Raw genomic sequence first — 27,751 nt, 5'->3', positions numbered from 1 at the left:
AAAATTCAAGCACTGCAATTATACTATTAAGGCTATATAATAATAGTATATAATATACTTAATAATCTTAATAGTATATAATATACTATTAAGATGATTACTGTTTTAACTGGTCAGCAAATTTCCATTCAGTGGAATAATAGAGTGCAAAAATGTGACCCAAAACAGGGTTAACTCTGAAGCACCAGTGTTGTTTGATTTCTTTCTGAAGTTAGAGAACCAAGGAAGGCATAGAGTTAGATGAAAATAAGTTGTTGTTGTTGTTATTTGGTTTTTAGGAGCATTAGCAACTAAGGCCATACTGCTCCGGGGATATGCGGTGGTCATTCCCTGACCTTTCCGCATCCTCCGTATTTGGTGGTGACGGGCTCGAACCCCGGTCTAATCAAGAAGCGTGTTCTACGCACTGCTGCTGCTCCTTCCCACCTGGCTACGGAGGCGCCTTGAATTTATGTCGCCTCGTGTGTAGTCACAGAGCAAGAGTAAGAGTTCCATCAGCATTCAGCCTGCTCAATCCATTCAAAGCCTTAAACACCTCAATCAGATCAACTGGCAGGTGCCTAGTCTTCAGATGCTGCAATTTGCAGAACTGAAACCTTGGTAAGGGCATCCCTTTCTTCTCCTCACCAATCTCATTGCCTTTCTCTATGCTCATTTCAGAAGCTCTATATCCTTTGTAATACGAGGCCTCCAGACTTTTATGCAGTACTGAAGATGTGGCCTGACCGTTGCCTTATACAACAGGATAACCACCTGCTTATTCCTGTTAGCAAAATTCCTATACATCATTGACAAACCCCATGAGCTGTCCTGGCAGCCCGTCTGCATTGCTCAGAGAACTTCATTATTAGACTGTACAATTTCCCCAGGTCCGTTTCAATTTCCACTACCTTGAGTGTAGTACCAAAAAATTTAATACTTTACTCTGGGGTTATTGCTACCCATATGCAGTACCTTGCATTTATCAATGTTAAACTTCAATTGCCATTTCTCAGCTCATTTGCTTAACTTTTTAGAGTAGCATACTGTCATTCCTCAATAAACACCTTCCAACCTTTCTGTTATCTACAAACATGAACACAAAGCCCGATATGTCTTCATCAATATCAAAAATCCTTTGATTAATAGAGAAATCAACAATATTAGTAAAATAATAAGAGGAGTTTACCTCAATATAATACGTAGAACACTTCCGTATGATACCCTCCAGAAATTAAAACGGAAAAAACGAAAAAAACCGACAACTTACCGGTAACATTAGAGTAAAATATAAATAATTAAATAATCGATTTAACACAATTCAAATAAATTTAAAACAATTAAAAATCAAATTAACACAATTAAAAAAATCTAACGAAAATATTCAAAATGATTTTCCTTCCTGAAGCTGACAACGCTTTTCGACCGTATGTCGTGATCACAGGAATGAAAATTACCGAATTGGGTTAAACCTGAAACTTAAATAGTGATTATTTGTCTTCGCGCATGCGTGTAAAGGTCCCTTGCATCGGAGATCAAATATGGCCGCTGAACATTAACAGAATTCTCGTGTAATTTAATTTCAACGGTTTCTGCAATTAATAGTCGAGTATAATTACGTTGAATGTTAAGTATTTTGGCTTCGTTAAATAAAAAAGTATGTTTTTCGTTAATGGCATGAAAGGCTAATTCTGATGCTGCTGAACGAGAAGCACGAACTGAGGCTTCATGTTGATTTACATGAATATTAAGAGAAAATCGCGGTGAACTTTGGTAAGACGAGTCGCAATCACCGGAAGAAATCGTCTTACCAAGGTTCGACGCGATTTTCTCTTAATATTCGTGTAAATCAACATGAAGCCTCAGTTCGTGCTTCTCGTTCAGCAGCGTCAGAATTAGCCTTTCATGCCATTAATGAAAAACATACTTTTTTATTTAATGAGGCCAAAATACTTAACGTTCAACGTAATTATACGCGACTATTAATTGCAGAAACCGTTGAAATTAAATTACACGAGAATTCTGTTAATGTTTGGCAGCCATATTTGATCTCCGATGCGGGAACCTTTACGCGCATGCGCGAAGACAAATAATCACTATTTAAGTTTCAGGTTTAACCCGATTCAGTAATTTTCATTCCTGTGATCACGACATATGGTCGAAAAGCGTTGTCAGCTTCAGGAAGGAAAATCATTTTGAATATTTTTGTTAGATTCTGTTAATTGCGTTAATTTGATTTTTAATTGTTTTAAATTGATTTGAATTGTGTTAAATTGATTATTTAATTATTTATATTTTACCTAATGTACCGGTAAGTTGTCGATTTTTTCGTTTTTTCCGTTTTAATTTCTGGAGGGTATCATACAGAAGTGTTCTACGTACTATATTGAGGTAAACTCCTCTTATTATTTTACTAATATTATTATCAACGTAGAACATATTGAGTATTACAGCTCTGATTCATACTATCTAAGAAATCAACAATGACCCCAACACTGAACCGCAGAGACTCCATTAATAATATTAGTCCACGAAGAGCAGTGTCCATTAATTACCACTCTCTGTCTTCTCCCACTCGACTGTCCCTTTATCCACAGCAGTAACCTGTGTTTAATGCCATATTGTAGTATCCAATCAAATCGATCAGACAAGATTTTCCCGTGCTGTGTCCAAAAGTATATTTAGATGATCCTGCATTGCTTATTTAACCAGTGACTCCATTATTTTTCCTGGAACAGAAGTTAAACTGACAAGTCTGTAATTACTCATATCACCCATTGATCCTCCTTTATGCACTGAGGATACATTCACACATCTAATCAAATGGACTAATAGATTAAGAGTAGCCGCTGGCAGAGTTGAAAGTGATTCTTGCACTGGTTCTATTGAAATGAAATTGAGCACCAGCTTGGAAATCAAGGCAATGGGATTTCCAGGACTACTGGGAGTCATAGTGGAACAAGTAAATACACACGCTGTGTTAGGGTAACTAAGAGTAGAAACAAGTGAATGGATACTTGCATATACACCAATGATAGGAGTATAGTTAATAAATTTGATCAGCTTGAAGTACTGTTTGTTTGTTATTTGGTTTTTAGGAGCATTAGCAACTAAGGGCATATTGCTCCGGGATATGCGGTGGTCATTCCCTCACCTTTCTGCATCCTCCGTATTTGGTGGTGATGGGCTTGAACCCCGGTCTAATCAAGAAGCGAGTGCTATGCACTGCTGTTCCTTCCCATCTGGCTACGGAGGCGCCTGCTTGAAGTACTAGTCAAGACATCAAAGGTAGATATTGTTGAGATATCAGAGATGTGGTGTCACACAGACATAAGCAGTGCAGAATTGGAATTTGGGGAGTACAATCTATACAGAAAGGATACAGGACAAGAAGAGAAGAGGGAGAGAGTTATGCTGTTAGCTAAGGAACAAAATCTGAGGAAGTGCATCTAATTGATGTTGGTGGACAATGCAATGTTGAGTCTGTTTGGTGTGACGTAAGCACCGGGAAAGGAAAAATGAGAGTAGGAGTGTGTTATAGAGCTAATGAATCTGATGAGCGGGCCAGTAAATCAGAGTGTCTTATAATGGGGGATTTAATTTCCCAGATATTGACTGGAATTTGTGGATTGGTCACTCACACACTAGCAAGGCTTTTGTGGATTTATTGGATGATTGTTTTCTACAGCAGCATGTTCGGTAGGCAACTAGATGGAGTAATACTCTTGATCTCATTTTAAGTAGTGATTCTTCATGCATTAAGATTCTGCATATAAAGGAACCACTAAGTGGCAGTAATCAAAGTGTGCTGAAAAGGGATTTACTCAAAGTGGTAAATTCCATCAGGGGGAGGGGGGGGTAAAGGGAAGGGTTTTTGTTATCGTAAAGGTAACTATGGTGGTCTGAGACAGTATTTAAATTCTATACGGTGGGACCAACTAATGATGTTACCAACAGCAAATTCAAAATGGGAAGAATTCAAAGAATTAAACTTGGAAGCTACTAGGCTTTTCATATCAACTAAGAAATATTTTTCAAGATCAATATCGGATCCTAAATCAATATCAGATGAACTAATTAGACATTAGCATTAGTGTAGAGGCATATGATGCAAGAAAGCAAGCTTATGCAGCATCAGCCAAAAAAAAAAAAAAAAAAAACTTCCACCTCACCCCTCTGTTCACTCGAAATACCTGTCCAGCTGAGCCTTAAATTTATTTAGGCTATCAACTTCGACAACAAGGGATGAAAGTCTGTTCCACCAACCAACTACCTGTAGGCTAAAGGCAAATTTCCGCATATCTATCCTACATCTGTCTTTCCTCAATTTGAATTTATGCCCTCTCAAGGTGATTATTCTGAGCAAGAGGAAGAATCCCATCAGCATTGAACATGCTCAAACCATTCAAGGCTTTATACACCTCTATCAGATCGCCTCGCCGGTGCCTAGTCTCCAGACACTGAATTTTGCAAAACTTAAGCCTTTCTTCGTAAGAGCAACCCTTTGTTCCATTCACTAATCTTGTTGCCCTTCTCTGTACTCGTTCCAGCAGCTCTATATCCTTCTTGAAATGAGGCCTCCAGACCTGTATACAGTACTCAAGGTGTGGCCTGACCATTGCCTTATACAAGGGAATAATCACCTCCTTATCCCTGCTAGAAAAATTCCTATATATCATTGACAAGACACCATGAGCTACTCTTGCAGCCCATCTGCACTGCTCAGAGAACTTCATATCTGCCTGCACAATTAACCCCAGGTCCTTTTTCATTCTCCATCACTGTCAGTGTGGTACCACAGAATTGATACGTTGCTCCTGGGGTTGCTGTTTCCCACATGTAGTACTTTACATTTGTCAATGTTAAACTTCATTTGCCACCTCTCAGCCCATCTGCTCAACCTTTCCAGATCCTCTTGCAGCAGCATAGCATCAGTAGTGTCCTTAACAACCCTGCCAACCTTTGTATCGCCTGCAAACTTGGACATTAAGCTTGATATACCATAATCAATATTATTTATAAATACAGAAAACAATAATGGACCCAACACTGAACCCTCAGGGACTCCACTAATAAGATTAGTCCAGGATGAGCAGTGTCCATCGATTACCACTCTGTCTTCTCCCCCTCAACCACCCATTTATCCATAGCAGCAATTTTCCATGTGCAAAAGTATCAAAAGCCTTTCTAAGATCCAAATATAAGATATCAAAATTATTCTTTGCATCCAATTTCTTTGTGACTACATCAAGGTATCTAATCAAATTGGTCAGACATGACTTACCCTTGACAAACTGATTCTGTGTCTGAGCTATAACTGAAGTCTTGTCTAGATGATCCTGCAGTGCTTCTTTAACCAGTGCCTCCATTAATTTTTCTGGAACAGAAGTTAAACTCACAGGTCTATAATTACTTCTGTCAGCCTTTGATCCTCCTCTGTGAATTGGGGTCACATTTGCACATCTCCAGTCTGTGGGTACCTGCCCTGAGTCCAAAGAAGCTCTCATAATTATGGCTAAGGGTTTGTTTACTTCCTTTGCTGCCTCCTTTATTTAATATAACTGGATAGATTCCAATCATCCCAGGTGCCTTTCTTGTGTTTATCTTCAACAATTTCTCCTCCACTTTAGTCTCAGTTATTACAAGATTCTCTAGCTTACTGCCAGAGTTGAATACACCTCTGGCATTCCCCTTGCTGAATAACTCCTCATGTGTGAATGTTGATGCAAAATATTCATTTAGTTTAACTACCTGAGCAGGGTCATCAACAGTTGAATCATCAATATCAAGAGGACCAATCTGATTCATTCCCTTCCTTCTGTTTACATAAGTAAAGAACTCTTTGCTGTTTTTCTTTGCATCCTTTGCTAAAGATTTCTCATAATCTGCCTTTGCCTGCCTAAAATCCTTTGTGATTTGGTTACAGACCAGATTATATCTTTCATAGGCCATAATTATGAGAGCTTATTTGGACTCAAGGGAGGTACCCATGGACTGGAGATGTGCAAATGTGACCCTAATCCACAAAGGAGGATCAAAGGGAGACACAGGTAATTATAAGACCTGTTAGTTTAACTTCTGTTCCAGATAAATTAATGGAGGCACTGGTTAAAGAAGCATTACAGGATCATTTGGACAAGAATTCAGTTATAGCTCGGACACAGAATCAGTTTGTCAAGGGTAAGTCATGTCTGACCAATTTGATTGGATATCATGATGTAGTCACAAAGAAACTGGATGCAAAGAATAATTTTGATATCTTATATTTGGATCTTAGAAAGGCTTTTGATACCGTTGCACATCGAAGACTGCTGCACAAATTGGAGCAGTGTGGCATTGGAGGCAAGTTTGTTACAATGGATAAATGGATGGTTGAGTGGGAGAAGACAGAGAGTGGTAATCAATGGACACTGCTCTTCGTGGACTAATGTTATTAGTGGAGTCCCCCAGGGTTCAGTGTTGGGTCCATTGTTGTTTTCTGTATTCATCAATGATGGTATATCAGGCTTAATGTCCAAATTTGCAGATGATATTAAGGTTGGCAGTGTTGTTAATGACACTAATGACAGTACACTGCTGCAACAGGATCTAGAAAAGTTGAGTAGATGGGCTGAGAGGTGGCAACTGAAGTTTAACATTGATGAATGTAAAGTACTGCATATGGGAAGCAGTAACACCAGAATAACGCATCAACTGTGCGGTATTACACTGACAGTGGTAGAGTGAAAAGGACCTGGGGGTAATTATGCAGGCAGATATGAAGTTTTCTGAGCAGTGCAGACGGTCTGCAAGAGTAGCTCATGGTGCGTGTCAATGATATACAGGAATTTTTCTAGCAGGGATAAGGAGGTGATTATCCCCTTGTATAAGGCAATGGTCAGGCCACACCTTGAGTACTGTATACAGGTCTGGAGGCCTCTGCTTGTTTTCTTTAAAACTGAATCTTCAATTAATCTGTGTATTTCATTTTTAATTTTTACCAGTAACCCGATTATGTCAAGAAATAAGAAAAGAGCATTACAGGAAGAATGGGAATTGCAGTAAATGATGTGTTTGCTGCTCTGCGATGCCATATTGGCAACTGTGAAGAAACAATGCATGAGTCACATAATGCATATCAGCATTATGTGACTCATAAGGCCAAAAATATGTTGAGCTAGAAGGAGAATCTCAAAAGTTTGTACTTACAGCAGCAGCAGTGAAAACAATTATTCTATGTCAGGACAAGGGACTGACATCACTGATGAGACGTATAAAGTAGCATATATACTGGGTGGTTATAAAATAAGTTTCCTTATTCAGGAGACCCTAGTCAAAATGGTTAAAGATAGCACTGTGAAAATTGGTGGGTATGTCATTTAGCGTATGGGGAAAGTGATTTGTAGAAGAAAAAAAAAAAAAAAAAAAAAAGTCAAATTTCTGCCACCAGGAGAGAAATTGGTACTGTAAACACGAGATGGAATACTTAACTTAGGATTAGATTTTAATATCAGAACTTAGAAATCTACAGATATTGTTCTATATGCTTTCCTTCACTTGAGATGACATTCTGAAAACAGGACCGTGTACAACACAGTTTCGCGTAGCATCTCATTGGGAATATTGGCTACATGCTGTTTAATGGTTGCTTTCAAATTGACAAGCATCTGTATGCCGCCACGGTAAACTCTGTCTTTCAGGTATTCCCATTGCCAGAAATCACAGGGATTGAGATCCGAGGATCGGGCTGGCCAGAACTGCAGGAAGTCTCTAGAAATGATTTCTGAATGTTGAACGGAGCAGTTTCTTCATTCGTCGACGAACGTGGGGAGGGGCACCATCTTGCATGAACAATACGGTCTCCAAGCATTGCGTTTCTTGCAGAGCTGAAATAATATGATCTCTTAGAAGAGTGCAGTACCATGCACTAGTTACCGTACACCTTATGGGGGGGGGCCACGAGGTGCAGACTCTTCAAAGAAAAATGGTCCGATTATAAACTCTGCTGTGAATCCACACCATACTGTAATGTATGGACTTTGTAGTGGTTTTTCATGCACAGCAGATGGATGAGAAGTTCCCCATATTTGGCAGTTTTGTGCATTTACAGCCCCACGAAGAGTGAAATATTCCTCATCAGACCACAAGATCATTTGAGCTCATGTATATCATGTATCGTCAAGTTCCATACGAGCCAGAAATCATAGAGCAAAGCCTATTCGTTGTTGCTGTCACAAGACTTTAGTTCTTGCACTAAATGAATGTTGTACAGAAACCAGCGTAAAATTATTTGAAGCACTCTACGTATAGTAGACCAAGGAAGGTTCAAGTCTCTTGACACACCCTCTGGCAGGCACTACTGACTGGTAGTGTTTCACATTCTGACCATTGCAACCGCCACTTCATCCACTACCTCTGTTCCAATACGTAGTCGTCCCCTTGCTGGAATTACACCTAACTCCTTGCCCGGTTGCTTTAAATTTCTTTATTAGTTTTCGAAGCCCCACTGATGTCAAAGGTCCTTTATGCAAATCTTTAAGTTTCCGATATTCACGTAGTGCTACATTAGCGTTACTATTATTCTGATAGAACAGTTTTGCTAAAAGAGCACATTCCTTTTTTGTAAGAGCCATAATGGTTACTGACAGTGGCATTGGCCTTTCTGCTTTTATCTAACAGGATGTCATTTGCGAAAGCAGCATCGTTTTTCCCCTGGTAGCAGAAATTTGAACAAATTTTTTCTTCTACAAATCACTTCCCCACACCCTGAATGACATACCCATCGATTTTCACAGTACTAACTCTAACTGTTTTTAAACTAGAGTCTCCTAAATAGGGAAACTTATTTTTTTAACCACCTGGTACTTGGAAGAGGAGGTAAGTCATTTAGCAATGTGGAAATCATAAAAGAATGCATTGTTGAAGTTGTGGGATGTTTAGATTCAGCTAAGGTTAGGAAGTACAAACAACTACCTCTTTCAAGGAGGACCATAACTGATCGGCAACATGAATTAATTCGTAATATAACAGAACAGCTTCGTGTGATATGCTAAAGCAAAGACATTTATTATTCGATCGCCTTGAATGAATCCACTGGCATTAGTGACTGAGTGCAGGTGTTATTTTTCATTCCTGTTATAATTGCGGTTTTCTCATTGTCACGAGGGGTTGCTAACTTTTGGGTACCCTTAATGCCAGGACACGTGGAATTGACATCTTCACCATCTTCAAAGAAAAATGCTGCAAAGCGAAATTAATTTATGTAATTTAGTAAGTGTATGCACAGATGGCACACCTTATATGAGAGGAAAACATGGATTTGTTGCGTTACTACAGAAAGAATTGCCAGATCCAGATACTTTGATTTCCTTTCACTGCATTCTTCATCAGCAGAACCTGTGTGCCAAATATACTGTTTTAGGTGACACATTAAATAAAGTTATAGGTAGTGTAAACTACATTCCAGCAAATAGATCATGACATCGCCAATTTCGCAACATGCTTCAGCTTGGTGATGAAACATTCAGTGTGGATCTGCCATATTATTCTAAAGTGCGCTGGTTGTCCCAAGGACAAATACTTGTCAAACTTTTACCTTTGCGAAAACAAATCACAAGATTTCTTGAGGAACTGAATCAACATTGTAAATTGTCAAAAGTTGAATTCTGCAGAGATACTGCATTTTTGTGTGATATAATGTCAAAGCAAAATGATCTGAATATTTTTTTGCAAGGTAAAACCAAATCTATATATGATATGTGGCTTAAAATACAGGCATTTCGGAAAAAGCTGAACCTTTTCTCAAAATCTTGCTTAACCGATCGGAACTTTCATGCTGAACATTTTCCTCAACTGGCAAAAGTAATTAATGAACGGGGTACAAACAAATCATTAAGGAAATGCGATATGAAAGAATACAAAGCCATTCTAGACTTCCTGATTGAAGAATACAATGAAAGGTTTGCTGATTTTGAGAAACATGATCTCACACCGAAACTAGCTTTTTAACCACACCTGATTGATGTCTCCAAAGCACCTGATGACTTACAGATGGAATCAATTGAGCGCTCAGAAGATAATATTCTGAAGTCTCTATTTGATGCGAAGAAAGATCCTCTTCAAATATAGAAAAATGCTTGTTTGTTTGTTTGTTATTTGGATTTTAGGAGCATTAGCAACTAAGGCCATATTGCTCCGGGATATGCGGTGGTCATTCCCTGACCTTTCCGCATCCTCCGCATTTGGTGGTGACGGGCTTGAACCCCGGTCTAATCAAGAAGCATGTGCTACGCACTGCTGCTCCTTCCCACCTGGCTATGGAGGCGCCGGCCTATAGAAAAATGCCGTTGAATACCACATATCAATATGCTCATTGAACACTGTCTTGTTTTGGCACAACCTACTGTTGTGAATCAACATTTTCATATATGACACAAATTAAAACAAGCTTGAGATTTCAGATGACGGATATTCACTTGGAGAACCAATTAAAATTACGCTCAATGATGTTGGAACCAAATATCAGACTACTATCTCGCATTAAGCCATCGCAAAAAAGTCATTAAATGGTTTGTTGTGTAAGTGCATCCATTTTTAGTTTTGTTATAATCTTTGCTAAACAAATAAATAAGTTTTTGCTGATTTTTTTTTGTTTAAATTCTTCATACAATAACATGCTGTAATTAAAATTTTAAATATGCCTATAATTTTTTTTTTTTTTTTTTGGATATATTAAATTCTCAGCATGTGGCCTAATAGTATCTGGGTTAAAAAAATATATGGCCTTCCAATGCAAAAAGGTTCCCCACCCCCTGCTTTAAACTCACAGAACCAACATTTCTTCTTCTTCTTCACTTATCCCTCCAACTTCAGCTTTCTTGAATGATCTTCCTTTATATATATTTTCTAAACATAACTATCTACAGAAATTTATGCCAACAAGATCTTCTGTCTTTTCTATCTTCAGCTGTCACATGGTACCATAGGTTTTATCACCTTTTGTGTTTTCATAGAGAGAGAAAAAAAAAAAAAAAAAAAATCTCTGATGATAAAACACTAAAAGATTTTCAGAAGTATAAAACTTATAAATCCAATTAATTCATAAGGAAATATTTTTTATTTTTTATACTTCAGCTTTCTTGAATGATCTTCCTTTATATGTATTTTCTAAACATAACTATCTACAGAAATTTATGCCAACAAGATCTTCTGTCTTTTCTATCTTCAGCTGTCACATGGTACCATAGGTTTTATCACCTTTTGTGTTTTCATAGAGAGAGAAAAAAAAAAAAAAAAAAAAATCTCTGATGATAAAACACTAAAAGATTTTCAGAAGTATAAAACTTACAAATCCAATTAATTCATAAGGAAATATTTTTTATTTCTTATATATGTGTGTCAATTATATATATTTTACTGAAATGCATACAAACTGAACTAAATAAAATCCATGTAATTTTAATTAAAAATCTGTTTATGGATTAATTCATGTTAGCAGAAAAAATTTAGCTTAAAACAAAAAAAAAAAAAAAAAAAAACCTTTTAATAAATTATGGAGTCTTAATTTTTAAAAATTCAAGAGGGGATTTAAAAATTTTGTTTCAAACAGAACTATTCACTGACCAAATTTTACTAGCTCCTGTGTGAAGATATTCTATCCATGGTAATGAATGTGGATCTCTGTACCAGCAGCCTGTTGTAAATAACATGCCAACATGAAGTGTGGGAATAGTTACGCCTGAAAAAGAAATTCAACTGATTTATGGAGATCGGGAAAAATTCACAGAAATGCAAGCTTTGTTTTTGAATAAGCAAGTAAATAACAGCGACTATTTTCAGTTTCACATGCACAATCTCAACAGATTGCACACCTTTTTTTTAATGTTTGATATGAAAATTTAAGAGATCATCTTACAATCATGACATGCTGGCCATTCAAGAAATTACAGATACAATGACAGCAGCAATAACCTTGTACTGGGCTGAATTGTGAATAAATTATATTAATATATCCTTTCAGAGAAACTTAAAATCTGCACATAATCACTGACACTCAGTGGGTGGCAGTGATCACAGAGTACTGATGTGAGATTTACTTAAAGCCATAACTATTGTGAAGGGTAAAGAGAAGGGCTTTGCTTTCATAAGGGTGACTATAGTGGTCTCTGACAGTTCTTAAATTCTATGCAGTGGGACTAACTGATGATATCACCAGCAAATTCTAAATGGGAAGCAGTCACAGAAAGTACCAGGCTTTTCATACCAACTAAGAAATATAGTTCCAGGCTTAGAACTAAATGGATTAACTGATGAAATTGGTGGCAGAGAATAAAAATCTAGGGTATGCATATAAAATATCAGGTAATATAGAGGCCTATGGTAAATATAAACTAGACTGTAATCGAGTCACAAAGGAAGTTAGATAAGCTGAAGCAGATTATGAGAAGTCTCTGGCAAGGAATGAAAAGACAAGTAGCAAAGACTTTATTTATGTTAACAGTAGATGGAAGGAATAGAATCATACTGATCCACTTGATTTCAATAGTTTAACTGTTGATTCTTCTCAGGTTGCTGATAAACTGTATAGGTACTGTTCATCAAAATCTAAAAGTGCATTATATGATTTTGTGACAGCTGAGAGGAAAGTGGAAGAGAAATTGTTGAAGCTAAACATAAAAAAGACACCTGGAGTGGATGGCATCTCTCCAATTATATCAATGGAGGCAGCAAAGGAGGCAAGCAAGCCCATAGCCATAATTATGAGAGCATCTTTGGATTCAGGGGAGGTCCCTATGGACTGGTGATGAGCAAATGTATTGTCAATTCACAAAGGCAGGTCACAAGGTGACATGAGTGATATTACCTAGACAGGAATACAATTATATTGCATCACGGCATGATCTGTTAAGGGGCAACCTTGTCTGACCAATCTAATTGCCTACTATGATGCAGTAACAAAGAAACTAGATGCAAAAAATAATTTTGATATAATATTATATAGTACTTGGATTTTGGGAAAGCTTTTGATACTGTTGCACATAAAGGATTGCTATACAAACTGGAGCAGTGTGGCATCAAGGCAGGTTACTACTTTGGAAAAAGGCATGGCCGAGTAGAAGAGACAGTGGTTATTAACGTATGCTGCTCTTCATGGACTAATGTTATTAGTGGAGTAGACAGTATTTTTATCAGACATATTCAACAAAAAATAACACAAAATATTAAAGATTAAAAAAAAAAAAAAAAAAAAAAACTAATTTAGCATAGGCATATGATGCAAAAAAGCAAGCCTATACAGCATCAATGGAAAAAAAAAAAAAAAAAGAAACCCCATCCCAACTTCCTCTAAACGTTTGTCCAGTTCTTCCTTGTATTTAATCTAGATAATTCAAAATATCATTGTCAACTTTCACAATGATACATGAACGTTTGTTACAGCAATCAAATACCCACTGGCTAAAGGAAATTTCTGCACATCTATTCTACAACTGCCTTTCCTCAATTTGAATTTATGTCCCCACAGGTGCAGAATCAGAGCAAGAGGAAGAATCCTATCAGTAATGAGCCTGCTCAAACCATTCAAGGCTGTACACATCTCTATCAGATCACCTCGCAGGTGCATAGTCTCCAGATGCTGCAATTTGTAGAACTTAACCCTTTCTTGGTAATAAGACCCCTTCGTTTCCCTCACCAATCTTGTGCTTTACTGTACTTGTTCTAGAAACTTGACATCCTTCCTAAAAGGAGGCCTTCAGACCTGTGGCAGTACTCAAGGCAAGGCCTGCCCATTGCCTTAACAAAGGGATAATCACTTCCTTATGCTTACTACCAAAATTCCTGTATATCATTGACAAGACCCCAACAGATCAGAAAACTTCTTATATGACTACCCAATTACCCCCAGTTCTTTTTCATTCTCTACCACCCGAGTGTAGTACTGCACAGTTAATACATTTCTCTTGGGTTACTTCTACCCATATGCAATACTTTGGCATTTGTCAATGTTAAACTTTAGTTCCAACTTCTCAGCCCATCTGCCCAGCTTTTCTAGATCCTGTTCCATCAGCATACTGTCATTATTGTCCACTGATTACCACTCTCTGTCTTCTCCCACTCAACCACCCTTTCATCCAAGGTAGCAACTTGCCCTTAATACCACAGTGCTGCAACTTGTAGAGTAGTCTTCCACGTGCAACAATATCTAAAGCTTTCCTGAAATCCAAGTATATGATATCAAAATTATTTTTTGAATCCAGTTCCGTTGTGACCACATCATAGCATCCAATGAAATTGGTCAAACAAAGACTTCCCCTTAACAAATCCATGCTGTGCGCGAATTATTACTGCAATCTTGTCTAGATCATCCTGGAATGCTTCTTTAACTAGTGACTCCATAATTTTTCATGTAACAGAAGTTAAACTAACAGGTCTGTAAATGCTCGTGTCACCCTTTGATCCTCCCCATTGTGAAATGGTGATACATTTGTACATCTCCCCAAGGACTGGAGATGTACAAATGGTGATACATTTGTACATCTCCAGTCCTTGGGGACCTTCCCTGAGTCTCCAAGGATGTTCTCATAATTATGGCTAAGGGTTTGCTTTCTTCCTTTGGTGCCTCCTTTATTATAACTAGATAGATCCCATCCACACTAGGTGCCTTTCTTATGTTTAACTGCAACAATTTCTCCTCCACTTTGCTCTCAGTTATTACAAAATCATTAAGCACCCTGTTACAGTTTAATAAACTCCCAGCATTTTCCCCCCTTAATAACTCCTCATATGTAAATGTAGATGCAAAATAATTGTTCAGTTTTTCAGCAATCTGAGCAGAATCATCAACACTGGAACCATTGATATCAAGTGGACAAACCTGATTCATCCCCTTCCTTCTAGAGTTTATATAAGTAAAGTCTTTGCTGTTTTTCTTTGCATTCTTTGTCAAAGATTTCTCAAAATCTGCCTTTGTTTGTCTAACCTTCTTTGTGACTTGATTACAGATTAGCTTGATTAGCTTATATCTACCATAGGCTTCTGTGTTACACGAAAATTTATATGCATCTCATGCATTTTTCTTCTCTGCAATGAGCCTCATTAGTTCATTTGACACCATTTAGTCCTAAACCTTGAACAGTATTTCTTAGTTCGTGTGAAACGCCTAGTAGCTTTCAATATTAATTCCTTAAATGCTTCCCATTTAGAATTTGCTGTTGGTAACATCATTTTGGTACCACTGTATAGAATTTAAAAATTGTCTGAGACAATATAGTTACTTTTACAAAAGCAAAATCCCTTCCCTTTACTCCTGATGGTAGTCTTTAAGTAAATCCCACATCAGTACACTGTGATCACTGCCACCTAGTGGTCCTTTATCTGCAAATTCTTAATGCATGAATAATCACTGCTGATAATCAGATCAAGAATATTACTCCCTCTGGTTGCATCTTGAACATGCTGCTGTAGAAAACAATCATCCTGTAAATCCACTTTTGTGGATTTACTGGATGATTGTTTAAAGGTATAGGTGGTAGATGACTTTCATCAACCGGTGAAATACCACCACTTTGCTTATTGGAGGCTTGAAGGGGTGAAACCCATGTTTAGTCTCTAGAGCAAAGTTTCCGGCATCCCCCATACTTCTCCTTCAACCCATGCACGGTACTAAGTACTATAGGTTTTGATACCTTTTGTGTTTGGGGTTTTCATAAAAAAAAAAATAAATAAATTGATTTTAAGTTTTAAATTTAAGGTATAAATTGAATTTATACCTTTACAAATTCAATTTATAAAGGTATGGAAAAAGTGGAAAAAAATAAAGCTAATATAACTGATTTCAAAGCAGAAAATATGAAAATAAATTAATTTAATAAAAAGAGACTTTTTAGTCATTTTTAACCTATGTTATTTTTGGAAAAAATATAAATACAGGAACTCCCCAACTTACCTAAGGGTTGCTGTTGTTATTGTGTTTAAAGACACAAGGGATACTGAGGCCAAATTGTGTCTATTCATTATTTAATTGCATGACCCTATCCTTATGGTTGTTAAATTATATACTTTTGTATAGGCCAATACATTTTAAGTACAGTCTGTCCTCGTATAGCACGATAGTTGTGTTCCTAGAAACCCTCGTGCAATGCAAAATCGTGCAATATAAACAACAGGCCCTATGGGAAAAGTGGGGTTAGGGGCCAACCATCCAAGATTGAACACACATTTGGAACCAAAACATTACTAAACACAATAAATAATCGGGTAATTTTTTATGTATTTTATAACGATTAAAATACGTAATAAAAATAATATTATAATAATTTTTATTTTTATTATAATATAATAAATAATAAAAAATATTTATTTTTTATTATTTATTTAAATATGTAATAAAAATTTATTAATAAAATAGTAAAAAATTATTATAATAAATAAAATAGTCGTAATAAAATACTTACGTAATAGCAATATTTTATTACGACTATTACGTAATAAAATATTGCTAATGCTTTTGCTTCTATCGTAAGCAAACTTGTTTTTTGTTTGATTTTCTATCCAAACAGATGACAGCCATTCCATCTCTTCCAATTCTTTGTGTCTTAATCTAATGGATTTTAATTACACTTTGAGTTGTTCCTGTTATGAAAGTTGTTTTTATTTTCTCTGCATTCTTTCTAATTCTCGGCGTTGCCTCATTTCGGTCTGTAGCACGTGCAATATCACGCGGTCTTTCATTTTGCTCAAAGCGTTTCCCAATTTCATATTTTTTCTCTATCGACAGAGGCGGACTGGCCATAAGCCTTACCCGGGAATTCCCGGTGGGCCGGAGGCCGGTGTGATTTTGGCCATAAACCGTAGTATGAGGCCACTATAAATTTTCCCGGGTAAGAATTTTTGACTCAGTCCGCCTCTGTTTATCGATATTGCTTTTCTTTTTCTCTCTGAATCTGCAGTGTCTTCGCCAGGACGCTTCCTTTTCACACCTTTTAAGTATTTTACTAATTTTTATGGAATAAAGCACAATTACAAAACGAGGAGGCACGCTTGATACACATAAACAAAGCTGAGCCCGTGTAGCAACTGAATAAACAACACCGTAAAAGCAAATTTCTGGGGGTTACTACCATAAAACAATTTCCAGTTGCGTTTCTGCTAATGGAATCTGTTATAAACTGGTAGTAAACTCAATCTAATTGCATTTGTGATTATATCGATAGCTGGAATTGTGTTGGTTTTTACGTTATTATGGTGAAATGTGTTTCCCCTTCACTGATATAAAAAACATAAATATATTTTCAGAATCTTCTCTTCATTCCTATCGTGTTGCGTTCGGTTGGGGTGATTCTGCGTTCGACTGCCATTTCTTGTAAACATAAAGGCGAATCGTGTATAAGCGAATTCGGTTCATGTTATATAAGATATCATTCCCCTATTTATAAATCGTGTATGCTCGAATTCGTGTAATGTAAACACGTGTTATACGAGGACCGACTGTACATTAAAAGTTCTTCAATATTTGCATTGTTCCCTAGGATATGAGATAAATCATGTGATACGTTAAGACTGGAAACTGATTGAAAAGTGTTTGTCCAGATGGTTGAAAGTAAGGGACAATCAAGCAGAAAATGGCGGACTGTAAGCTGACTGTTACAGTATGAGCACTGATGTGGGCTTTCTCCCAATAACAAGTAGAGACGGGTATGATGCATATGTCCAATTACTCTCGTCTGTTTTGTCGGAAGCCAGAGAGCCACAGCTCTGGTTCTTGTTTTATTTGGTAAAGTTTGCTGTTAGTATTCCTTTTCCATATCTGTGACCAGTTGTCGTAATATGCTTTACGAAACAGGCTTGTAGTCAGTGTATGGAACCCGAGGATGTTGTGAGAGAGTGGGTTGAGGATGTTTAGCGGCAAAGTCTGCACTTTCATTTCCCGGAATGCCAGAATGGCCAGGGATCCAGTAAAAGTTGATTGACTGATTGGACATACTGCAAGAAAATAGCTGGGAATGAACCTCTTTCAATGTAGGATGAGAAGAGGAGAAATTCTTCCTTATGGCATAGATAGCACTGAGAGAATCAGTGTAAATTATTGCAGATGAGATGGAAAGTTCAATAATCTTACTAAGTGCTAACTTGATGGCATAAAGTTCAGTAGTGAAGACACTGCATGATAAAGGTAGCGTGGCTGAAATTGTACATGAAAAAAACAGCCGCAGCACCTAGAATACTGTAAGTTTTCGATCCGTCGGTATATATTTTACAGGCATGGGAGTTAAGAGTAGCATGAGCTGAGTGCAACTGTCTGATGTTATTGGGAGGTATGACATTCTTCCCCCACTGGAGAAAATGTGTATCATGGGAGGCAGAAATATATGTCCAAGGTGGAGCAGGTGCAGTCGTGTTCTGAAAAATATCAGCTAAATCGATATTCCAACTCTGAATACAATCTTTGATCCTGAGTGAGGCATGTCGATTTTTATGTGGCTTATTCTCATAAAAAGAATCCCACCGAGTGTGATAAAGATACTCCCAACTGGGGTGCGATGGAAGGCTCTGGATCTTAGAAGCGTAGAAAAGTAATAATGTTTTACTACAAAGTTGTAACGGAGGATCGTGGGCTTCAATATAAAGACTTTGCACCGGAGCAGTCCTGAATGCTCCCGTCCTCAAGGCACTGTGCTGGATGACATTTAGCCATTCTAATGTGCTTTTTCTAGCTGAGTCATATACGGGAGAACCATAATCTAAGCATGAACGGATCAGATAATTGTAGAGGTGAAGTAAGGAATACTAATCAGCTCCCCACGACATGGATGAGAGTGATCGAAGCACGTTCAACTGTTTTAGACAAGTAATTCGTAAATATGTAATATGTGCTTGGAAGTTAAGCTTACTATCTAATATCAGGCCCAGAAATCTGATGCTGTTCACTATTAGTATCGGACTATTGTTTAGCTGTAATTCAGGATGCTGGTGGAGAGCACATTTCTTACAAAAGTGAGTGGTGGTAGACTTCTGTTCAGCTAGTCGATATCCGTTGCATGATATCCAGGATTCAATTCAGTAAATGGTAAGTTGCAGTTGACGTTCAATGGTGTTCATGCTTTGCGACTGGCAGGAGATGGCGAGGTCATCTGTGTACATATAAGCCTTCACAGTTTTGGGAATGTCTCTGTTTATGCTATTGACTCGAATTGCAAATAACATTGCACTGAGTATAGATTCTTGTAGTACTTCTTCTTCCTGAATATGGGGTGTAGACAGTATGTTCAGATAATGGACCTGAAAAGAGCGGTGGCGTAGGAAATTTTGAATTATCTGAGGGAGATGACCTCTTAGTCCTAGGTGATAAAGGTCCATAATAATACCATGTCGCCAGGTGGTATCAAATGCCTTTTCAATATCTAAATTGACCATGACTAGATGTTTCTTCATGACAAAGGCATTGCAAATATTCGATATTCAGCTTTGATAAGGACATCAAGAGTGGATCTGTTCTTACGAAAGCCACTCTGATGATCTGTTAAAAGATTCTCTGCTTCTAAAATCTAGATGTCTCGTATGTACCATTCTTTCAAAAATTTTCTCCATGCAGCTTGTGAGGGATATTAGCCTATAACTGTTAACCAAAGAAGGGTCTTTGCCTGGTTTTGGTATGGCAAGTATGAAAGAATGAAGGCAGGAAAGCAGATAAGCATGTTCTGAGAAGATTCGATTATAGAAGATCAGTAGGGTGCGTAAGTCGTCTTCAAGTAATTGTTTTTGCATGATGTAATGTATGTCATCTGGGCCGGCAGCATTATTTGAAGATTTATTTAAGGATTCCTTGAGTTCTGTTAAATTAAATGGTTGATTGTATGGAAGCAAGATCCGTGTGGAGAAGTTAATTTTGGGGCATTCTGCATCTGCCTTGATGAGCTGAAAGGCGATGGAGTAGGAAGCAGAAAAAGATATTGTAGAGAATGATTCTGCTAGCGTATTGGAGAGGGTGGTCAAGTGAATTTTCCATTTAGCGCTTTAATTCTTCTCCATATGAGTTGTGGGTCAGTGTCTTTGGTGATAGTTGAGGCAAATGAGATCCAGGAGTCACGTTTGGCTTTTCTCCTAATCTGCCTTGCTTTGGCTTTAAGTCTTTTGTATTCTATAAGATTACTGGTTGTATGAAACTTACGGAATTTGTTCCAAGCACAGTTTTTCTCACGGGTGGCATCAGAACAATCTATATTCTACCAGTTGTTATGGTGGGAGCAATTGTGAGGTCGTGACTTTGGAATTGAATTTTTAGCTGCATTTAGTATCTGATTGGTAATGTAGGTAGTTATGTCTTCAATTGGATGTTGCTGAATGTAACTCCTGTCTAACTGGACCTGGGTGGAGTAGCTCTCCCAGTTTGCCTTCTTGAACTTCCAGGTGGATCGGTGCTCGAGATTTGCAGTTACCCGTGTTTGTAATGAGCAAAGGATTGGAAAGTGATAGCTGTTTAGAGGATAGTTTAGCACTGACCATGTCATGCTTGGAAGAATTGATGGTGAGCAGATGACAAGTCTACTGCAGAGGTAGATCCTGTAGAGAGGTGAATATAAGTGGGAGATCCAGAGCTTAGTATAGTTAGGTTGTTATTATTCATGAATGTTTCGATTAATTTGCCTCTTGTGTCAATCGCAGGCGACCCCCATAATGGATGGTGACCATTGAAGTCACCAAAAAGGCAGATTGGGATTATCAAGTTCTGTATTTGATATACCGATTGAAATACGTGCTGCCACAGCTTCTAGACTAGTTTATAACTGAATTTGCCTGGACGGTATGTTTGATTTTACAAGCACTACTCAGAGTCTCCGCAAGCAGGAGACTCCGAAATCCTGTCTTTTCTATATATTGTATAGTTTGTAAATTTTGGTGAAGCTTGAGATGATAGGAAAGTTTCCTGTAGACATACTCCTATCAGATTATATTGAATTAGTAAATCTTTTAGGTCGTCAGAATTGCTTCTTAGTCCTCTGCAGTTCTACTGTATGACATTAGACATTATTTAAGTTTAGTTGTGGTGGATTGGTCTGAATGTTTTTTAGAAGTGGAGAATTTCGGTCTGTCTTGCTTTATTTTATCTTTTTTCGGGAAATAGGGGCATACAGAATCCACGGTGTCATTTGTATGGAGTTCCAAAATGGGCTCCCCACTACCTAATCTACTTCCATACTGTTGGTGGGAGTTTCCATTTGTTTTGAACCTGTGTCAGATTTCGTTTGCTCTGTGTCATATGGGACCGATGGAGTATCGCTAGAGATACCGATTGGTGTATTTGTAGCTTTGTTAGTTTTTTGAGGATTTCCTTTTTTTTGAATTTGAAAGAGTAAATTTAAGCCAATTAGCCATAGAGATATTAGGCAGAATTGATACATCTGTTTGTGCTCCAGTAAATACATAGTTTCTAGTGCGAACAGTGTAGAATCAACTGCTAGGCATGTTCAACATAACTTGCCTACGGGCCTCAGGAAACGTAACTTTATTTTATATTTTATATTTTTGAATTGTTTCCCCTGTAGTCAATAATTTGCAAGCTTTGGAAAAGGCAGGGTGACTTCCCTTGCAGTTTGGACATGCAGGGGTTGCGGCTGAGCAATCAGCTTGGGTATGCTCCTTAGATCTGCAGATGGACAGAGGGTATCACCTCTACATGCCTGTTGGGAATGACCATATTTCTGGCATTTGAAGCAACGAACAGGATTCGGAATATATGGTCTAATAGGACAATTCAAATAGACAGCTTTGATTGAGGATGGTAAGTCCGGAGTACTGAATGTTAAAATGATGGTTCTAATTGGAGTTAGATCTCCATCTTTTTTACTCATGATTCTTTTTACACTTGTTACATTTTGACTACTAAGTTCTTCTTTGGAGACTGTAATTAGGTCCCACTCACTGATCACACCTCTTGATGAATTTAAGGTTCTGTGGGGAGTGACTGATACTGTCAGCCCCCCCCCCCCCCCAAATGATGTTGTGTTTAACAGCCGCTCAGAATGTTTTGAGGTGGCTGTTTCAATCAAGAGGTCTCCGGATTGTAGTCGCTTCACCATTTTTGGTGACCCTGCAATAGATTCTAAACACTCTTGTATCAAGAATGGTGATAACTTGCCTACAGGTTGGCCGGATAACGAAGGTACTACCAGGAAATTCAATATATCATTTTGACACTTTGCTTCCCTTCGAAGCCTTTTTGGTTGAACAGAGACATGGTCAATGTCAGAAATTTTGTGTCTTGAGCTCAATGGCTCTAAAGGTGGATAACTATTTGTATCCATGTTAGCTCCTTTTGGTCCTGGGGGTTTACCTTTACTACCCAGGTTACCGGCCCTGCCACGGGGAGGCAGGAGCAGTGCCACTTTGTGGCCAAGCATAGAGGTTAGTACAGTTAGTAGGAGTACTACATTAAAGAAAACGGTACTTTCCTTCTTCTGGGCTCAGTTCTTAGTGCTTTTAAGAAAGTGAAGCTACTTAATGAAACAGTTTAATAAGTAAGGGAAAAAACAAATGAGAACTTAGTCGCTTACCGAAAAACGCTCTTTAATCGCACAAGAATCGCCTAGCCACGGAAACACTTAGCACCCGGGGCCCTTAAGGGCTGCGTTATGCGGAACACTACGTAAGTCGGAATTTCCCCCATGCGTGTGCAGCACTCGCAACTGTTCTCGCTGAATTGATTGAATCAAAAAATAAACGTTCGCCGAACATGAAAATAGAATTATTTATTGTATTTATTCAATTTTTTATCTCATGCACAGGAAAAATTACAAAAGCATGCAATGTATATAATTTAAAAAATTTCAAAATTATAAAATTACAAAAAAATAGAGAAGACAGGCATAACGTCCGTAAGTTTTACCTCTCGAGCATCGTTGTCAGAATCAACGTCTTCAGCTGATAAGTACGGTGATGCGGAGGATGAGGGCTGTGTAAATTTAGAAGGGGTCGGCCGCTCAACCTTAAGAAAGAATATATTAATGGATGACCGGACAGTGGCTTTTTTCTTTATCGTAGATTTCTTTGTAGGAAGCAAGCATATCATTCACCCCTCTATGTTAACTTTTAAGAATTGTTCACTGTCAGGATCCATCTTCTCAAACCTCGCCATTGTGGATGCAATTTTACGAAATGCCATTGCCATCTCTCTGGTGATGAAGCATCTTGGCTCCTCATTTGATTCATCTTGAGTTTCTTCAGCATTTTCTTCTTTCACTATCGCTGCCTGCAAGTCAATAAGTTCTTCGTTAGAAAATTCCTTCTCTTCTTCCTCTATTAACTGCTCCACGTCTTTGGCATTGACCTCCAACTGAAGTAGCTCTGCAACCTTTACAATCTTATCTGTAACCTCTTCATATGATTCGTCTTTTTCAAACCCTACCCAGCCTTTTACATGCAGTGTGCATATTTTCTTCCGTGCAACATTTAAACAACTTTTAGTAATTTCCGCCCAGGCCTTATTAATGTTTAAGATGGCGTGGTAAATACTGTAAGATTTCCAAAAGTCTCTTAACGTAAAATTTTTCTCATCGTCTACTGCAGACAATGCCTGAGCAAATGTTGTGCGTAAATAGTATGCTTTTAAATTTGAAATAACACCCTGATCCATAGGCTGGATGAGTGAAGTCGAGTTTAGCGGTATAAATATGACTCTCACATTCGAATTGAAATCATCTGGATTCGTAGGATGTCCAGGAGCATTATCTAATAGAAACAAAATCTTGAAAGGAACATCGTTTGGCTTTACAATATTTTTCAACCTCACAAATGAAGCAGCATTTAAACCAATCCTCAAAGAGAGATATTGTTATCCAAACTCTCTGGTTCGATCGGAAAAGCACGGGTAGGGTGACTTTATTGATGCCCGAGGATTTCCAGAATGGTACACAAGCAGTGGTTTTAATCTGTAATCTCCCAGTGCATTAACCCCAAGCAAGAGTGTGGCCCCATCTTTTGATGCCTTCAAACCTGGCATTGTATGTCCGATCTGGCAATTTTTTCCAATACAGAGCAATCTCATCAACATTAAAAATTTGCTGTGTTGAATAGCCGCCTTCATCAATAATTTTTTCCAACACATCACAAAATTTCTCTGCAGCTGCAGAATCAGCACTGGCTACTTCACTGCATACTTTAACGTTGTGGAAACCAGCGTGATACTTGCACCTATTAACCACCTGCTGCTTGCCACGAACTTGGGTTTCGCCGTACTTATCCTTAATATCTTTATAAATACTTCTTGCTTTTGCTTGAATGGTCATTAGACTCGGTGGCACTTGCTTCTGAATCTGATTTTCCATCCATATTATTAACAGCTGTTCCATCTTCGATATAGCACCTGAACACTGTTTTGTGATCACTGATGATCTTAAGTGTGGTGATCCTTTGACATGTTCTTTTATACGCGCACTGTCCTTTAAAATATTATTCACTGTTGAAGTAGTGACACTTAATTCCCGTGATGACAAACTTTGTCCTGCTTCGTACAAACCACACAGCCAACAGGTTTAGTCTTTTTTTCTCAAACAACCCTTCTAAGTATATGGTCGAGGTGAGTGATCCTCTATGCACCTCGGATCACAACTCAACTTGGCGATGGTCTGTTCTCCATTGGATCCTTTCTCTCTGGCCGTTCCCAACCGCGCATTATTTGGCATCACAAGAATGCAAAATGGGATGATCTCCGAGATTTCTTTTCTTTGGTCAGATTACTGTTACAAATCTTCTGATGTCAACATTTTATCAGATCATGTCAGTGAAATTATCTTTGTAGGAATGGAATCCTTTATTCCACACTCCACCTTAATATCTCATTCTTTATCTAAACCTTGGTTTTCAAATAAATGTGCTAAGGCTGTTCAAGAGAAGAATCTTGCATATTATAATTGGTTTGTTTCCAAATCTTCAGTTTCATTCTCCACCTACACCAAAGCTTGCAACAACTGTAAAGCAGTTATTAGGCTAGGAGCAGAAAACTTGCTTCTTGTCCAAATGGTAGCCTAGCATTCTGGTCTCTTGTCAAAGCTATTGGCCGCAACTTTTGCCCATCTCTGCTCCCACTTCTGTCCAAACCAGATGGTTCTATTGACACTTCAGCCAAGGATAAAGGCTAACCTGCTAGCATCCTCGTGTGTTGATGATCTTTGTAAACCACCTCCCACAATTCCCAGTTGCTCCATTCAATGCCTCCTGTGGTCTTCCATCAAAAGGATGTCAGAAGAAGTTTGATGAATCTTGATGCTAAGAAAGCTCCAAGTCCTGATGGTATTTCTCCACATTCTCAAAACCTGTGCTCCTGAGCTTACTCCTGTTCTGTGTTGCCTTTTTTCACTTTCTCAATTAAAAGATGTTTTCCTTTCTGCTTGGAAATTTGCTCACATCCATCCAGTTCCTAAAATTAAAAATTTCCCTCCCATTCAATTACTTATTCTACTCTTTCTAAAATAATGAAGAAACCAATTAACCGCCAACTCTTAAACTATCTAGAAACCTTCCATCTGATATATGATCGCCAGTATGGATTCCTTCAGTATCGATCCACTGGTAATATTCTGACTTATGTTACCCATCTATGGACAACTTCAATGGAAAAGTTTGGTGAAATCCAAGCAGTTGCTTTTCACTTTTCAAAGGCTTTTGATTTGTGTTTGGAATGAAGGTCTTCTAAACAAGCTTCTATCTTAAGGTTTCTCAACTGTTTTTTGTAATTGAGTATCCAGATTTCATTCTGACTGCTCAATGCGGGTGATGATAGATGGCTCCCTATCTTCTAACTTCTCCACTAATGCTGGCGTGCCCCAAGTTATTTCTCCAACTCTTTTCCTCTTGTATATTAATGATCTTCTTCCATTGACTAGAAATCCTATCCACAGTTTTGCTGATAATAGCACATTGCACTCAACCTTCCATCTTGAGAAACCTTGCCCTGCTCAAACAGCTTTAACTTCTCGAATATCCACTAACAATTCCTTAAATGCTGATCTCCATGTAATTTTCCAGTAGGGCATAGATAACTTAGTTTATTTCAATCCTTCTAAAATTCAGTCCTGTCTGATATCTCACAAAAAGGATTCTTCTGCTCCATGTTTATCTTCGATGACACTCCGATTTCTAGGCAAGATCATATATCTCTATTGGGGGATTACCCTGACTTTTAATCTCTCTTGGCAGAAGCACATTACAAATATTGCTTCTTCTGTATCTAAAAAACTTGGTTTTCTCTTTCACTCTCGGCGTTTCTTTTCTTCCAAACAGCTGTTCACCCTGTACAAATCTGTCCTACCATGGAATATTGTTCCCACATCTGGGGCAGTGCCCCCCCAAAACCTCTCTCAGGCTTCTAAATTCCATTCAAAAGAGGGCAGTTAGGTTAATTAACGACTCATCTCTAACAGTCTCTCCACTCTCTATCTCATAGGCATTCTGTTTCTGCTGCATGCATTTTCTATAGATGCCAATTATAAAATCCAAGTTTTTGGATTTTATAATTCACACTCTCTCTCTCTCTTTCAAAGCAGTCTGAACACATGCCACAACCAGTCAACATCCTTTTGCTGTCCAACTTCAAACTCACAGAACCAACTTTTTCTTCATTTATTCATTCAATTCAATTTTCTGGAATAACCTTCCTTCATATGTATTTCCTGAAAATTACAATCTACACAAGTTCACGTCTAATGTCAATAAGTATCTTTTCAACCTCCAACCCACACATGGTACTAAGTACTATAGGTTCTAATGCCTCTCATTTTTGGGGTTTTCATAAAAAAAGAAAAAAAAAGATGATGGGTATTGGTCACCTTAATGCATAATAGTTGAGGCAAATCGCTTAATAAACTATATTATTAATTTCATATGGTATACGAGTGATATCAAATATAGTGTAGTAATAATCTTACTGGAAAACAACCACGTAACGTCCTTCCCCAACTATATAAACCTCACTTACTTTTTCTGAAAAAATACGAATTATTGGTAGATTAAATCACTGACATCTCAGTTGTCCTATTTTGCACTGTATGAATCCTTTTGCTTCAAAGGTATTATTTTTGCCTATGTCTGCTCTGATATTCCCTGTCAGAAACTTAATTTGGAATCTTCTGTGGCTTAATATCACTCTGCCCTATTCTGGATAATTCAACTGTTACCTCTATCTATCTACCTCTCAATTCCACTAATTGCCTGGAACTTTTTGATTTCCTCTCTATGAAACTCGACTTTCTTGAGTCCAACTTGCCTAAGAGTAAGGTAATTTTCTTTGGCGATTTTAATGTTCACACAACTCCACCTGGCTGCAGTTTTCTATTCACATGGATCCACCTGGTTGAGACGCTGAGGCTTTTTCAATTACTAATGACCTCAGACAGATTGTTCATTTACCTACCAGAATACCAGACAATCCTAATCATACAGTTGACTGGTTGTGACCTCAGAGAGATTGTTCATTTATCTACCAGAATATCAGACAATCCTAACCATACAGCCAACACTCTTGATCTTTTTCTCAAAAAAAAAAAAAAAAAAAACCCTTCAGAGTATACGATTAAGGTGCATCGTCCTCTAGACACCTCAGATCACAATTTGTAGAGGTCTTTTGTATAATGGAACCTTTCTCTTGTGAGCATGCTCAGCATCGTGTTATTTGGCATTACAAGAATGCAAAGTGAGATGATCTTTAGGATGTCTATTCTTTGCTTCCATGGTTGTATTATTGTTTTAAATCTTTTGATGTCAATGTTTGTTCAGCTTGTTTCAGAGAAATTATTCGTGTAGGGAT

The 27,751-nt window shown here is 37.8% G+C and overlaps 1 protein-coding gene across 1 annotated transcript in view; it reads right to left on the bottom strand.

Annotated features, from left to right (window-relative positions):
- LOC150078915 (uncharacterized) overlaps positions 1-27,751 on the bottom strand; it is a 508,023-nt gene that overhangs the window by 160,269 nt on the left and 320,003 nt on the right. Inside the window, exon 15 of the mRNA XM_090382884.1 lies at positions 11,581-11,695. Coding sequence (XP_090239010.1) covers positions 11,581-11,695 — 115 coding nt within the window. The remainder of the gene's footprint in view (positions 1-11,580; positions 11,696-27,751) is intronic.

Source organism: Mastigoproctus giganteus, chromosome 10 (assembly GCF_048544385.1).
Source record: "Mastigoproctus giganteus isolate SK-2022 chromosome 10, ASM4854438v1, whole genome shotgun sequence".
Lineage (NCBI taxonomy): Eukaryota > Metazoa > Arthropoda > Arachnida > Uropygi > Thelyphonidae > Mastigoproctus > Mastigoproctus giganteus.
The sequence above is the reverse complement of the archived record's forward strand: the minus strand, read 5'-3'. Positions and strand labels throughout refer to the sequence as shown.